This window comes from Notechis scutatus, chromosome Z (genome assembly GCF_049901735.1).
Source record: "Notechis scutatus isolate UNSWTSFEM ecotype Mainland chromosome Z, rNotScu1.2, whole genome shotgun sequence".
In the NCBI taxonomy this organism is placed as follows: Eukaryota; Metazoa; Chordata; class Lepidosauria; order Squamata; family Elapidae; genus Notechis; species Notechis scutatus.
This window is the reverse complement of record NC_142025.1, coordinates 55332288-55349665: the sequence shown is the minus strand read 5'-3', so window position 1 is coordinate 55349665 and position 17378 is coordinate 55332288. Positions and strand designations below refer to the sequence as shown.

The following is a 17378-nucleotide window of genomic DNA, read 5'->3' as shown; positions in this document are numbered from 1 at the left end:
GCCAAATTAATGTCTTTTAATCTAACAGAAGGCTTGAACGGCCATAGAAAATTCCCCCTTCATTTCTTGATTTTACTCTCACAAAAGAGAAAATCAATGGAAGAGAATATTTATAACTCAGGGTTGAATTGTGAGGTATCCAGGGTTGAATTGTGAGGTTTTCCTAATGATGTTACCTGTTTTGCTAATAAAACATCTGCAAGAATACAACAAAGCTTAGGAGCACCAAAGATCTCACAAAAGAGAATAGGGTTAAAAATGTTTTGGCAACTGATCGTGATACACTAAAATAGTATAAAAATCCAATCAAAGAATATCATGTATCAAAATGTGTAGCAGGAAATTAATCCTTCTCATGCCTTAGAACAGGGGTGGGCAAACTTTTTGGCTCGGGGGCCTCATTGACTTTTAAAATTTGACAGACGGGCCGGGTCAGCACAAGATACGATACATATAAAAAACTGCAAAATATCCGCAAAATCAAGTCACTGCGCCTAATGCACGACCTGGTGTCGAAATGCCTGTCATTACAAGTCAAAATCAAATGAATGCAATCATTCGATCATTCACATCAAACCTGAATTCTGTACCAATCTTCGGCGGGCCGGATTAAAAAGACCAACGGGCCGGATGTGGCCCGCGGGCCGTAGTTTGCCCACCCCTGCCTTAGAATGAAATGGAATTTGTTGCCCTTCTACTATCTGTTGCCAAACTCCTCCTCCCACCCCAAAAATAAATATTTTTTTAAAAAGAAAGCTGGGTATCCCAGGCACTTATGCAACCATGAATACAAAATGTCTCCTACCCAGTAGTCTTCAATGTATTATAAAGGAATAGCACTTGGAGCACTTGGAGCTTGGAACCAAAAGGGAAAGACCAGCGTGTAGCGGTGTTTAATGTGTGGCTAAAGGAATGGTGTAAAAGGGAAGGCTTTGGTTTTATTAATCATGATGTCTGCAGCTGGTCCAATGAAAAACTGTACAAAAGAGATGGTCTGCATCCATCAAAGAAAGGGACTGAGTTACTTGGCATTAAATTCACAGATTTTCTGGATAAACATTTAAACTGAACAGCGAGGACACAGAATTAATGGATACAGAACATTTCTGTCCCCAGCAAGCTAAAATTAATAAGGATACCAGTGCATGTAACATAGATGTTTGTGCTGGTAAGATTATTAACCTTGCTGTCAAGCAAAACCAACCATTTAATAGTGAGTGCCATACCATGTGCACAAATCAAACAGGTGGCAAGAAAGTAGGGGCAGTCAGGCACAACATATGTTATGTAGAGAATAAACACAGCATCAGACATAAAAATCTCAAGTACCTACATACAAATGCATACAAAAGTCTGGGGAACAAGCAGGGTGAACTCAAACTACTAATACATATAATATAGTTGGAATAACAGAAACTTGGTGGGATGAAACCCATGACTGGAACATACTGGTAGAAGGATACAAACTATTCAAAAAAAACAGACCCCATAAAAGAGACGGTGGAGTTGCACTGTATGTAAAGGTGGCTTTGTAGTGGGTGGAAGAGGGGGCAATAGGCCCCAATGATCAAATGGGAGGATGGATTCAGAAAAATCTTTATTGGACCGCCCCCCCTCTTCCACCCACTACAAAGCCACCAGTCAGCTCGAACCCAGAGCCTGAGCCAGCATCCATGGCATCCTATCTTCTCCCAGATAACCACCAGCTACCTGACCAATACAAAGATTTGGCTAAAGTATTCAGTGAAAAGAGTGTAATGTTTTACCTCCCCATCGAGCCACTGATTGCACCATAGAATTAGAGCCCAGGGCAAAATTACTAAAACCAAAGATGTATTCCATGACGCCTGCTGAAATGGCTGAATTAAGGAAATACATCAACAGCAATTTGGAACGAGGTTTTATTGAGTCTGCCAAATCAAGATTAGCTGCCCCCCGTGTTGTTCAAGGAGAAGAAAGATGGCGGATTGAGATTGTGTGTTGCCTTTAGAGGCGTGAACACAGTGTGCGTCAAAAACATGTATCCTCTCCCTCTTATGAAGGACTTATTGAACCACCTGTCGAAGGGCAAAGTATTCACCAAGCTAGACCTCAGGGAAGCTTACTACCGGGTCCACATCAAAGAGGGAGATGAGTGGAAAACTGCTTTTAACTGCCCTCTGGGTAGCTTCCAATTCAAAGTCATGCCTTTCGGACTTCAGGGGGCTCCTGCAGTGTTTATGCAGCTCATCAATGAGGTGCTACATCCACACCTTTACCGGGGGGGTGTCTTCATGTACCTGGGTGACATCCTTATCTTCAACAAAACCATGGAAGAACATGTTCAATTGGTCCGACAGGTTCTAGAAAAACTTATAGCCGCCAAATTATATGTATATAATATCTCAACATGCAAATTCCAGAAAGAGTTGCTAGACTACTTAGACTACCGAATATCCAACCTGGGGATTGAAATGGACCCCAGAAAGCTGAAAGAGGTGCTGGACTGGCAACTCCCCAGAACCTGAAAACAACTTCAAAGTTTCTTGGGGTTTGCCAACTTCTATAGACAATTCATTCCATCCTTTGCTGAAGTTGCCCTCCCATTGACAGAGCTATTAAAAACAGACCCATCAGCACCAAACCAAAGCCGAGTCAACCCTTGGTTTGGACTGTGGACCGTCAGAAAGCTTTTGAGACATTAAAACGCCTCTTTGCAATGGAGCCCATCCTCAAGCACCCAGACACAACCAAGCCTTTTATTGTCCAAACAGATGCAAGTGATGTAGTGGTGGCAGCCGTTTTGCTGCAAAAAGACTCTCAAGGCCAAGTGATGCCTTGTGCTTATGTGTCCAAAAAGCTGACAGACGCAGAGCGAAGGTGGGCGGTCTGGGAGAAATAAGCATTCGCCATATGATGGGCTTTATTGACTTGGAGGCATTTTCTAGAAGGGGCGCCAGAGGCCTTGGAGGTATGGACTGATCATAAGAACCTTGAGGCTCTAAAGACCCCTACGAAATTATCGCGCAAACAAGTCCACTGGGAAAACGTACTGGCGGATACTCGGTCCAGAAAACCTCAGTTTGACAGCCACCGAGAGGAAATAATACAAGCCTTAATGTCAGGAGCTCAATTGGCCGGCCAAGCAACCATTCAAACCCAAGCTAACTGCAACCCCAAACGCCTGGAAGATAAGCTGACTGCGGAATTGAAAACGGCCCTATTGACCGATCCTTTGTTCCTGGACCATCAAACCAAGTTGACAATGAATGATGGACTAGCTTGGAAAGGGACTAAGCTTTATGTATCCACAACCTTAAGGCTACTGGTACTAAGGCGTAGCCACGACTCCCGGCTGGGAGGCCACTTTGGATGCCTAAAAACCCTACATTTATTAAGAAGACAGTTCTGGTGGCCAAAAATGAAACCTGATGTCAAGGACTATGTGAAAAGTTGTTCAATTTGTGCCACGATGAAACACAGAACTGGAAAAACCCCTGGCCTCCTGCAACAAGTTGCCGAACCAACCCAACCTTGGGAAGAAATCGCAATGGACTTTATTGTTGAATTACCTAAGAGTGAAGGGAATATGGTCATTTGGACTATAATTGACGTATTCTCTAAACAGACCCATTTTATAGCCTGCAAATGGCTTCCATCTGCGAAAAAACTTGCAAAGCTGTTCGTGAAACATATCTATAGACTACATGGTGTACCTTGCAGAGTAATATCAGACAGAGGGGTACAATTTACCGCAAAATTTTGGAGGGCAATTTTGAAGTCCACTGGGTCCTCCCAAGGTTTATCCTCAGATTTCCATCCTGCTTGTAACGGAGCAGTGGAGATGGCTAACGCTACGATTGAACAATATATTAGATGCTATATAAATTATCAAGAAGAAAATTGGGCTGAGTTATTACCTTTTACAGAGGTTGCTTACAATAATGCAGTACATAGCAGCATGGGATTGACTCCATTCCAAATCAACACTGGAATGGATTTTGTCCCGATGCCAGAGTTACCTAGACAACCTCCCTCATCCATGTCCCTGACAGAATGGATGAACTCATTAAAGAAAGGGTGGGAAGATACAAAAAAGCTTTGAACGAAGCTGCAAAATTTATAAAAAACAGGCGGATAAACATAGATCCCTTCTACCACCTTTTAAAGTAGGGGACAAAGTATATTTGTCGACCAGGTATCTTAGTTGAAACTGCCCAGTAAGAAGCTGGGTCCAAAATTCTTGGGTCCGTTCCCAATTTCAAAGATAATCAATCCGGTCACTGTCCAATTGCATCTTCCTCGACTATTGGGGAAAATTCATCCAGTGTTCCATTGTAGTTTGCTAAAACCAGCTGCTACATCAATGATAAAACCAGTGCCAATTACTCCCCCTGACCCGTTAACGGTATAGGGGGAGACACATTATGAAATTAACAAAATTCTCAATTCTAGATTACACCATGGACGATTGCAATATTTATTCTTATGGAAGGGATACCCTCTCTCAGATGCTAGTTGGGTAAAGAGTTGGGATGTCCATGCTGATCAATTGGTTAACCAATTCCATGAGGATTTCCTCCACAAACCGAAGGGTCCTCGTGGAGGGAGGAGAGGGAGTTAAGAACAATGTATTAACCCCTATATGTGTGGTTTTTTTTATTTTCTTTTAGGAGAAGGAGTTTTCAAGGGGGGACGCCTGTCAGCTTTGAAATTCAGCTGCCACGTTTTTTTTTAGAGAGTTAGAGGAGTTGAAAAGTTCAAGGTTATTCTGTGTGTTGTATTAAGAATTTCCAGTTGCAGTTAATTGGTTCTCGTGATTTATGAAGTGTAGAAGTGGGAGGAGAGAAGGGAGGAGAGAAGGTGGATTCTTTGTAACGCGCAAAAAAACTTTCCCTTGGGACATTGCTTTTGACATGCCAGATCTGTTCCTAATAAATCAATTGGAGAGATACCGTCTTGGAGTGATTGATATGGATACTTTCTGGATGCTTGACACTAACATTGGAAGGCCATGATATCCAAGCAAGCTGGCATGCTTTTCTGTAGTATGAAAAAGGTACAGCACATAAATATTTAAAATACTATTTAAGACAGGCACTATTAACAGTATGGGATAAAATTAAACACCAAAATTATATGAAACCCCCTATTTGACTCTCCACATTAGAAGCACTAATACACCCAAATTTGATAAATATGGAGAAAATCGTTACACATAGAGACATTAAATGAGCAAGGAGAACTGAAAACCAGATTAGAACTGATAGCACTAGGGGTAAATCTGGAGTGGTGGTCCTACCTACAAATACAGATAAGATATACACAAGACAGGAAAATATGGGATGTTAACAAAGATCTAATACTGGACAAACTTCTGATTGGGATTGATAACAAATTAATTAAAGTGCTGTATAGATATATATTAGAATATAAAGAAGATGTTAAAGAAACAATGGTGGCATGGGCAAAAAATGTAGTTTACTTTATTGTCATTGCACCTCATACAATGAAATCAAACACCATCTTCAGTGCACATCATGACCATGAGCATGAAAATAAACACAAACACACATCCTTCATCCTTCACACATTGAACCGGAAACCCCTGACACCACACCAACACTGCACTATACAGCATAATTCAAAAGAGCTAATGCCCTGGGATAGAAGCTGTTTTTCAGCCTATTTGTCCTTGTTTTTATTATTCTATACCATCTGCCAGATGGTAATAGTTAAAAAAAAAAGGGTTCCCAGGATGAGATGGATCTTTGAGAATGTTTTGAACTTTCTTAAGGCAGTGGGAGCTATAAAGCTCTTCTGAAGAGGGGAGAGGGCAACCAATGATCTTCTGGCAATGATATTAACCCTCTGGAGTGCCACTATCTGCCACTGTGCAATTGGCAAACCATACAGAGGTGCAGTATGTTAAAATGCTCTGTATGGTGCAGCGGTAGAAGGTCACCAGCAGTTTCTCATTCAGTTGTTGTTTTCTGAGAAGCCTCGGGTAGTATAATCTCTGCTGGGCCCTTTTGACCAGGGCTGCAATGTGGGCACCCCAGGTCAGGTCCTCTTTTATGGTAACACTGATATCATATCGAACTGGTTAAATGGCAGAATCTCTGGACAAACAATAGGAAATTAACAGTGGCTATGGTGTATAAGGAAAACTTTTATAAGATGTTTTACAGGTGGCACCTCCCCCCAGCAAGGCTTGCCAAAATGTATAAAAAATTATCCCCAAAATGCTGGAAGTGCAAGAACTTACCAGGTACATTCTACTTCTGTAAAGCCTTTGATTCAGTGGTACACGACAAACTACTCCTAAAACTAAAATCTTACGGTATCTCTGGATACCTGCATAACTGGATAGAAGCATTCCTGTCAAACAGACAACAAATGGTCAAAATTGGGAGCGTCCTATCAAATTCTGTACCTGTCAATAGTGGTGTCCCCCAAGGCAGTGCTCCCCAAGGCCAATTCTTTTCATACTCTACATAAATCACCTCTGTGATCATATTAAGAGCAACTGTTTTCTCTTCGCTGATGATGTAAAGCTATTCAACACCACAGACAATACTGCTACCCTTCAAAAAGACCTTGACTATGTATCAGAATGGTCAAACAAATGGCAACTTCAAATCTCAACAAATAAATGCTCTGTCCTACATATTGGCAAAAAAATATCAGAAAATAAAATACAGGCTGAATAGTCAAGATCCAAACTCTGTCAAGGATCTTGGAATACTCATCTATAATGGCCTAAGTGCTAGAGCCCACTGTAACTACATAGCTAAAAAGGCATTAAGAGTTGTTAACCTAATCTTACGTAGCTTCTTCTCTGGTAATATTATACTAATAACTAGAGCATACAAAACATTTCCTAGACCAATACTCAAATACAGCTCACCTGTGATGACCCATAGTCTCTCAAAATAACCCCAAACCCAAAACATATATTAAAGTCCGGTAAAGCCTTCAACTTAACTTCACTGTTTTATTAGGAACAGTTTAAAGTCACAAAAGTAAATAAGGAGGCAAACAGAAAACCAAAACAAACCGCATTGATGAGAGTTCTGAAGCAAGCCAAGATAACTAATTATAAACTCCAGGAAAATAGCCGAGAAAAGTCCATGGGAAGAACGCCAGCAAAGATAAGCCTCTTTCTTTTTTCGAAACCAATTTTATTGGTTTTTAAAGACAAACAAAACAAACAAAACATAAAAACATCCAGCTTTCTTTCATAAATATACAAGCAGTGTGTCGGTTGGTTTACCAATTTTGTGCATTCATTTCGTAGTCTCAGTTACAGTTACATTACATAATAACTCATATTATCAATCAGAAATTAAATACCCTAGTATCACTATTAAACAATCATTTGACTATAATTTTATTCATTCATACTTTGTGAGATAACTATAATTTACTTAGTTTATTTTATAACAAATCATATAATCATACCAAATCTATCCTAAAAACATTTTATAGATATAATATCAAAAAAAAGAAATATATCTTTATATATTCATTATTTTCTGGAATTCTAGATATTCTATTATTGTGTTTTATTATCTAACCATTGATAGAAAAGGTCCCAAATTTTATAAAATTGTTTATCCTCTTGTTCTCTAATTTCAAATGTCAATCTACTCATTTCAGCACATTCCAATATTTTCTTAATGATTTCTTCCTGCGATGGTATTTTCTCATTTTTCCAATTTTTAGCAAATACAATCCTAGCCACTGTTAATACATTTCAAATCGGGTATTTCAAATCTTTACTATATGTATCAGGTAAGATTCCCAATAAAAAGATCTCTGGTTTCAAGTCTATGTGTTTCTTTGTCATTTTTTCCAACCACATGCGAATTTTAGTCCAATATTTTCTAGCGTCCTCACAAGTCCACCACATGTTTGCAGCTTGATAGTACAACTCCCAATTAGGCAGACCATGTGGTAATATGAGCCAGGTATCTGATGACATTTCCAGCATTTTTCAGATTTATTCTTGAACATTCTTGCTATTCTTGTCGGAGGAAAGTGCTACCTGTAAAACATCTTATACAAATTTTCTTTATATGCTGTTGACATTGTCATTTTATAATTTTGAGATCACAATTTTTGCCATTTCTCTAAATCCATCCCATATCCAAAATTCTTCCCCCAAGCAATCATAGTTTCTTTAACTTGTTCTTCCTCTAGTTTAATTTCCAATAAATAACCATATATTTTTTTAATCACCTTTTCATCAGTACTTGTCAAAATCTTATCTAAATCAGTCAATTTATCATAGAATCCTTCTGTTTTAAAATCTTCATCATACCTTGAATGTATTTGCACATATGAAAACCAATTCATCTTTATACCTTGTTCCTCTAAATTTTGCATCGATTTAAGTTCACCCTTTTCATCCAGTATTTCCCCATATCTAACTGTTTGTTTCTTCTTATATATTATAGGATAGGAAAAAGCTTCAATAGTCGATAACCAAACTGGGATTTTCAAATAACATTGTCTTTTAATCTTCTCCCAATTTAACCACAAAGACTCCCGTATATGATGTCTTCTAAAATAGCCCTGGGTTTTAGTTCCCTTATACCACAGAAAAGCATGCCAGCCCAACAACAAATCATGTCCTTCTAGTGTCAACAATGTGGTCTTTCTTAATGTTACCCATTCCTTAGCCCACATCAAATTTGCAGCTTGATAGTACAACTCCCAATTAGGCAGACCAAATCCTCCTCTAATTCTAGCATCTTGTAAAAGTTTTAACTTTATTCTCGCTTTCTTGCCTTGCCATATATACTTCAAGACAATTTTATTTAAGTCTTCAAAATAGTCTTTTCCAAGCCTAATTGGTATTGTTTGAAACAAGTATAAAATTCTGGGTAGGATATTCATCTTGATTGTTGAGATTCTCCCTATTAATGACAATTGTAGGTTTTCCCATTTCATCAAGTCTAACGCTGTTGTTTAAGTTTAATGTAATTATTCTCTTTTAATGTACTACATCTTGATGTCAAGTGTATCCCCAAATACTTAACCTTATTCGTGACTTGAATTTTCAATAGATCTGCAATTCTTCTCTTTGTCTTGTTAACATATTCTTTGTCAAAATCTTTGTTTTATCTCTGTTTATTTCAAACCAGCCACCTCACCATAAGTCTCTATCTTTTCCAATAATTTTGGAGCTGTTTCTAAAGGGTCTTCCAAAATAAAGGCCAAATCATCCGCAAAGGCTTGCAATTTAAATTCTTCCTTTTTGATTTGCATTCCTTTTATACCTTTATCATCTCTAACATTTCTATTCAACACTTCCAAAGTTAATACAAATAGCAAAGGTGATAGTGGGCATCCTTGTCTTGTACCTTTTCTTATATTAATAGAATCTGTGAATTCTCCCTCTATCATTACCTTTGCCGTTTGCTTATAGTGGCTTCTATTGCTTGAATAAATTTTCTGGCGAAACCCATCTGTTCCAGCAATAATAACATGAATCTCCAATTCACATTATCAAATGCCTTTTGCACATCTAAGAATATCAAAGCCATTTGCTTTTCAGGATGTGCCTCATAATATTCCAAAGTGTCCAGAATTACTCTCATATTGTCTTTGATTTGTCTCTTTGGCAGAAATCCATTTTGATCTGGATGAATAAAGTTATTTAAGTATTTTTTAAGTCTTTCTGCCAAAATTGAAGCAAATATTTTATAGTCTGCATTTAGTAAAGAGATAGGTCTATAATTCTTAGGTCTATAATTTGCGATGGATCAGCCTCTTCTTTTGGAATAAGTGTAATATAGGCTTCTGACCATGTTTTAGGTATCTTCTTCTTTGCCATAACTTCATTCATAACTTCTAACAATGGAAGGCTCAGCAATTCTTGTAGTGTTTTATAAAATTCTGCCGGAAGCCCATCTGGACCTGGTGCTTTTCCATTATTTTGCTTCTTAAGTGCTTCAGTTAATTCCATCATTGTTATATTACTTTCCAACATTTTCATTTCCAACAGACTCCACCAGGGGCATGACATCATCAGTCTGGAACCCTCATTACATATCTGATATTAACACAGTTGAGAAAGTCCAGAAATATTTCACAAGAAGAGTTCTCTACTCCTCTACTCGTTGCAGAATACCTTATGCCACCAGACTCGAAATTCTAGACCTAGAAAACCTAGAACTACGCTGCCTTCAGTCCGATCTAAGTATAGTACAGGTATCTAAAATCATACATTGCAATGACTTACCTGTCAATGAATACTTCAGCTTCAACCATAATAACACAAGAGCACACAATAGATACAAACTCAAGGTTAATCGCACCAAACTTGATTGCAGGAAATACGACTTCAGCAACAGAGTGGTCAGTGTCTGGAATACTCTACCTGACTCTGTGGTTTCTTCTCCAAACCCCAAAAACTTTAACCTTAGACTGTCTACTATTGACCTCACCCCTTTCCTAAGAGGTCTGTAGGGGGTGTGCATAAGCGCACCAACGTGTCTACCATCCCTGTCCTATTGTTTCTTTTTTATTTTTTTATTTTTCAATAATATAAATGTTAATGGTCTAGTAATAAAAATCTCCAAACTTCTAAGAACTGTCAGCTGAGCTGCGTATCCAAAGCCATATTGGCTAGCAATTCTGCAAGTTATGATTTCTTTACACCCAGAGCTTGTTTTTACTGATTTTCCTCTTATTGACCTCTAATAATCTATGTTTACATATTTGGATATACAGAGATGCATGTGTATAATATTTATATAGTCATAGCGGGGGAAATGGTCAGAATGAAATTGGGAATATACTACATGTTCTTAAAGTGGAGCTTTTCCCTAGAATAAAACATATTACTTTTAACATTTGAGCTGTATAAATATGTTTCTGCAAATAAACAAAGGAAAATTTGTATGCTCAATTAAGATAGTGAATTTGCATCACTGGATGAAGGCAGTTAACAAAATCTAAATCTAAATCAATCTAAAACCCACTACATCATATGACATCACATCGCACAATACTATATAGTTCTATATATCCTGTCACAGTATATCTCAGAGCAGGAAATAAAATGTTTTGTGAATTAAAAAAAATAAACATAAGATATGAATCATAAAACCAGTAAAATCTAGTAAATGTGAAATTTATTCTACTTGTTGCATCTTTTCCTACAGCCCAGGCTACTCTCCAAATTTCACCTCTTGAGTTGTCATAAATTTGGGTTAAAATATTTGAGCAATGGGCTATCAGTAATGAAATCGCTCTGGATAACCACACCTGTATGAACTAATTTTATTTGTTTTCTACTATCAACTGATTTCAAAATCATTTTAATCTTTCCTGTTCTTGATTTGTGCTGTTACTGAAAACAACAACTGAGGGACTGATTCTCCCCAATTATATCTGCTTCTGTCATAATACCTGGCAGAATCGATATGCTACAGGACTCACCTGTAAGGGAAATATACTTGGTGGGTCCCAGTAGGAAGGTCTTCTCTGCTCTGGGGCTTGCCTTATGGCACATTCTATCCCCTGAAGTTAGGTTAGTTCCATCCCTGTTAAGTCCTTCAAGACCTGGCTAACATGTAATCTCTTTTTGCATTGTGGTTTTTAAATATTTTTTTAATAATAACATTTTAATTTTTTATTTTTAGATTAGTAGCTTTATTAATTGCTACCCAGAGTAACTTTTTGTGAGTCTGGTGTCTTATAAATTTGATAAATAAAAGTTATAGCTTGTTCCTAAATCCTTACAAGAAGTCCTTATTCTTTTTGTCTCGCTTCCTGCTTCTGTTAAGTAAAGCAGTTTATGAAATGCCCCCCAAAAAGTGTAAGGCTTCTATTGTTCAGTCATATCTTCCATTTTGAAGCCAATGACTGCTATTATAGATACCCACAATCTTTGCACATTCTGAATAATATTTTATGCCTTCAAATTCAAAAGTTGCCCAGCCCTGATCATTTGGTAGCAATTTTGTGAGGAATTATAGGTTCTCATGGTTTTGAGAGGGATACAAATAATTTCACTGATTTCATGTTATCAAAATGGTACTGTTTCTTAAGGACTACATATATTTTGGGGGGATGTTGCCATTCTAATCCTGCAGGTCTTCCAACAGTGCACCATGGTCCCTGTAATTAAGTCCACCTACTATTTCTTTCTTTTTCTTCCATTTTTGTCAGCATTACATTTACAAAGGGGGCAAAGTCGTCACATGATATGTCCAAAGTATCATATCTTGAGTCTGGTCATGTGTGCCTCAAGTTAGAATCATGGATTGACTGTTCTAAAATGTATGAGATATACAAGGTACCTACTTCTTCATAAAAACCTGAACTAAAAATAGCAAGAAAGCCAAGTATATTTGCCAGTATATTTGTCTATAGCAGGGATCCTCACACTACGGTCCCTGGGCCAGATATGGCCCATTGAAGCAATTTATCCAGCCCACGCATCATAAGAAGAGGGGCAGACTGACGGTGGCCTGCTGTCGTTGGTGGGAAAGTCGGTTCCATATTCCAGAGCTCTAGTCATAGGACTGGCCCATTGGTCGTCCTGGAGCAACTTGCTTGCTAGGGAATAGCCAGGCAGCTTGTGGTGGACTGGAAATCTCTGCCATAAAGGGTGGTACAAGAAGTGGTGCAAGGAGTAGCACAGCCCATGCCGGAATTAGATAAAAGTGCTGTTGCAGCAGGGTGGGGTGGCACAGGCGGGCTGAAGCAACGGTGGCGATGGCCGAAGTCTTAGTGCAGGAGCAAAGCATCCCTGTACTTGCCTTTGCACAGCAACAGCATTCTGCCTTCATTGTGGTACATTTGCACTCAAGGCAGCCCTCACCTCCCATTGCTTCGGGCTTGGAGCTATAAGCTGTGTTTGGAAAGCACTGCAGTGGAGAGAAGTAGCTGGGGCTGATTCTCTGGCACCTCATCTCTTGCTGGGTCTCGTGAACGCTTCTTCTGGCCCTTGTTGATGCTGAGTATGCCTTGGTCTCTCGGAGAGATGTGCAACTTGCTCTCTGCCCCGAGATACTGGCCTGACCTGCTCCACAGCTGCTTCCAGTGCTGTTGCTGCCTCCATGGTCTGCCCACTGCTCTTGCAGTGCCTTGCGCAGCACAGTGAAATTTAGTGTGTTTCACACACTAGTGTGTGCCCCCAGTTTCCCCTCCTCCTGGAGCCCATTATGATGTGGAGATACAATGCCACCTTGCCCCATTCGCAACAGCAATGGCATCAACAGCTGCACAGGACAGGCCATTATCTCAGGGCAGAGAGCAGAGAGAGACAGAGACACACAGAGAGAGAGAATGAGAGAGAAAGAGAGAGAGACAGAGAGGGAGAGGGAGAGGAAGAGAGAGAGTTACAGACCTAACCCTAACCCTATAATCTGGTCCCCAAACAGTCTGAGGGACCATGACCCCCTGTTTAAGTTTGAGGACCCCTGGTCTATAGCATAGACTGGCAGGTATCCATAAAATGACCTAAATCCCTAATCTATGTACTTCTGGATAAAATGGTGTGTGTGTGTGTGTATTTGAATTGAATTGGCATCCTTCAATTGCAAGAGACTATGGTATCATGCTATGAAACCGGTAACTGCCACTTCCCATGTTGTTTCAATGCTGTATGCAAAGCTGGAGTGTCCTCTCCAGAGCACGAGGCCTGGGTAATCTAATATGGAGGATAAACTGTTACCCAAGCAACAGATGCCGCCTCTCCATGTCATTGAAATAGTCTAATAGAACAGCAGAGCCAATACAATTGGTTCCAGTTGTGTCACAGGAATTACCAGAACATGATTGTACACGAACTGCTTCCAGGACTCTGGCTCTGGATTTTGCCGCGAGATTGACTCCTTAAAGCCTTTTCCAATAATAGATATAGCCACAAGGCAGTGGAGGTTTGAAATCAGAGTTTCCCTTCTCCTAGAAGATGGTTGTACCATTTTATCTGCCATTGGGGCATAAAGCCCTCTTCTTCCTTCAAAACCATCTTCTCCTGTAACCCTGGAAAGGGGCCCTTACGAGGCCCTACCAGCCAGGTCAGCTGGACCAAGGTTTTTTAAGGAGGTATTACTCCTCTGGCATTCCTCCTCACTCCAGGACACCCATATGGAGAGAGAGAGAGAGAGAGAGAGAGAGAGAGAGAGAGAGAGAGAGAGAGAGAGAGAGAGAGAGATAGATCTCTATGTGATTCTACTGAAGAACAATTTCTCCCTGGGAAATCAAACTCTCAAGTAACAAAACATTTTCTGAAGAACATTTTTACAATTCATTTACTCTTATCTCTGCCTATTCAATATTGTGTTGGGAACAATTGCTTAGTATTTTAAGACACATACATTATTGAGCAAGGAACACCAATACTTCTCAGATGAATTAGGGAATACAACTTCATTTGTGATCCTCCACACTCTATAAAAGCATCACAAAACTATATTAAAATCACAGTTAATCACTTTAAATTAACATAAAACACACAATAAATTCCTCAATTAAATAATAATTCCTTGGGGTGTTTGAAAGCTACACATAGTCATTATATGTACATAACTTTCACATAAAAATATTTATAACACTAAACACAAGCTACCGTATTTATCGGCGTATAACACGCACAGGCGTATAACACGCATCTTCATTTTAAGAGGGAAATTTCAGGAAAAAAATTAAATTTCTAAATAAAAACTTTGAAGCAAAATAAGGGTAGCTCAGAACTTTTTTTTATTAATATTATTACCACTTATAAGGTAAATCAGTGGTCCCCAACCTTTTTGTACCAGGGACCGGTTTCAAGCAGAAAATTTTTGCAAGGACCGGGGGTGGGGGAAGAGAAGAGAAGGAGGCTTCGCTCTCTGCTGCTCCACCATCCAAGGAAGAAACTGCTTCAAAGAAGCGGGGGGCTTTTCCTGTCGCCGCAGCTATTCAAGCGCCCGTTTCACCCCCACTCCCACCCGCGCGCGCTTCAATCCACAGTGTCCCATTCTGCCTGCCTGCCTGCCTGCCTTAGTTTCTGGTTGTTTGGGAGCAGCTTCGCTGAGAATAATAACTATTCGCCTCTTTTACTCAGCCGAAGCTGTTCCGATTCAACCATTAACGAAGGCAGGCAGGCAGGCAGAACGGAGCACTGCGGGCGGGCGGGCGGGCGGGGTGGGGGTGGGGGAGAAACGGGCGCTTCAGGGAAGCTGCGGCGACAGGAAAGCTCCCCCGCTTCTTTGAAGCAGTTTCTTCCTGTGCTGGTGGAGGAGCGAGAGAGCGACTGAGAGAGCTGACCCAGAGAGAAGGACAGGCTTCGGTTGCTTCCTCCCTCCCCTTCTTTCATTTGTGTCCTTGATCCCCGATCCCAGCAGCATTCACCGAAGGCTTCTTAACATTATATCGGCGTATAACACGCATACATCATTTGCCCCCTATTTTCAGGGGGGAAAAAGTGCGTGTTATACGCCGATAAATACGGTATATTTCATAAAGAGATCATTATAACGCAATACTGTAAGGATAGACTAGGACAGAAGTACACTGCATTGACAAGGACAGTTGCAGTCCTTTGTGGTTTCTAGAGTCTTTTCTAATTATGCCTAAGTATTTGCCTCCCAAACATTTTGATAAAGAAAAAACAAAGTGTATGTTTTATGTCCTAAGCCAATTTAAAAACAAAGTAGCCTCAATGTCCTATGCCAGAGAATTCTGATGTCAACCCTTTTTATGTTTGTGATGTAGCCCTTTCCATTTTGCATTAATTGCCCAACTTCCTGCAACCCTCAGAAGACCCCAAAAGTTAAATGTGGCCCCAACAACCAAAAGATTATTTACTTCTTATCGTATTAAATAAAAAGTTTTAAAACATGACACAATGTCAGTTAAATGTTTCCCTTGCAAAATGTCTTAAGACTTAGCCTAATTTTTAACAAAGTTTCTTCATAGCCTATAGAATTTTCTTTCTACTGTTTAATAAAGGACAAAGCAGTTGCAGTTCCAGCACTGAAGCAATAGATAAAGTATGCACAAGTTAACTTTCAAAGGCTGAATCCTTTCTAGATAGCTATGAACCGGAAATCTAAGGGTATCCTATTGATCTTTGATGGATTGATTGTTTCAGACCTCCAACACTATGAAAATATTCTCAATATAACACATAAAATGAATTATTTCTCATAGAAAATGCCTATGGGCTCTAGTCATTTTAGAACAATTGTTTCATTTTTCTTAAATACCTAAGTTTGACTTCTTAGTTGCATCTCATAATATTTTAATGAGACAGGGAAATGATAATATATACTTTTAAAATTCTTACCATGCTCTGCTGGATTAGATTCATGAAGTCTGCCTATTGTATTATTGTCCCTTTGGGAAAAATAGTCCAATGCAGTGACAGACTGGGATTTAATGAGGCGTTCTGAACTGTGTTGATCAGATTCCTTATTTGAAACAATTTAAAAAAGACAAAAATAGGATCATAATTTGGCCATAACTTATTGAATATCTTCCTACTTGAATCAAAGGAATTTTCTATGAAGAATGGCTTTAAAAAAAATTCTTATGAGCTTTTAAAACACATAAAGCTAATGGAACTCCAAAACCAGCAAAACTCTACCTATGTCATATTAAATAATGTATTGGAATTGAATTAATATAGTATTTTCTTAGGGACATCTTAGAAGAAGATGAGAATTTTTATAGGAGGAAGCACAGTTTTGGGGAAACTACATTAGTATAACTAACAAATAAATACTGTTTAGCCACATATAGTAGCTTTCATTTGTGCAGCAAATAAATTAAAGATAAAATAATTTAGAATAAATATTGGCTTTGTTATATTAATTAAATTGAGATATAATATGCATAAGCAGAATTCATTTTCAGTTACAGTTTCAAATTAATTTGTTTTAACTACTTTCATAAATGAATTTAAAGTATATAGTGATTTTATAAACTTAGGACTAGAGCATTATAATTTATACTCTTTTTTAAAAATTGTATATACAAGATTAATTACTACTTTGTCTAGACATTAACTATCTATACTATAAATAAGACAAAGAGACAACTATCTATACTATGAACAAGACAAGTGAAAAGGGTAGAATCATTTCTTACATGAAGCACATCTATATTCACTTGGTGAAAATTACGGGATCTAAGTTCTTGCATTCTTTTAAGATTTTCTTGATATTTTTCTTCAGCCAACTGTCTGAAAGGAGAATACTGGTATCAATTGCAAACTGTAGCACTTCAAACGATTTTTAAAAAACATTTGATGTGTAAGAATGGAATGTAAATAGGCATAAGAAAGAAACACAAATACGTTGATCTGTTAATTCTTAATTCTGAAATGTAGCGGAATGACCTTGCCATTTCAAAAGAATATTAAATCTCCATTATTAAATAACTACATGGTC

The 17378-nt window shown here is 38.7% G+C and overlaps 1 protein-coding gene across 4 annotated transcripts in view; it reads right to left on the bottom strand.

The window, feature by feature from the left end:
* NEK11 (NIMA related kinase 11) overlaps positions 1-17378 on the bottom strand; it is a 222668-nt gene that overhangs the window by 103351 nt on the left and 101939 nt on the right. For all 4 annotated transcript variants that reach the window (XM_087946118.1, XM_087946119.1, XM_087946121.1 and 1 more), the window contains exons 11-12: positions 17077-17170; positions 16274-16397 (exon numbers count right to left, since the gene is read on the bottom strand). In XM_087946118.1, coding sequence (XP_087802244.1) covers positions 16274-16397; positions 17077-17170 — 218 coding nt within the window. The remainder of the gene's footprint in view (positions 1-16273; positions 16398-17076; positions 17171-17378) is intronic.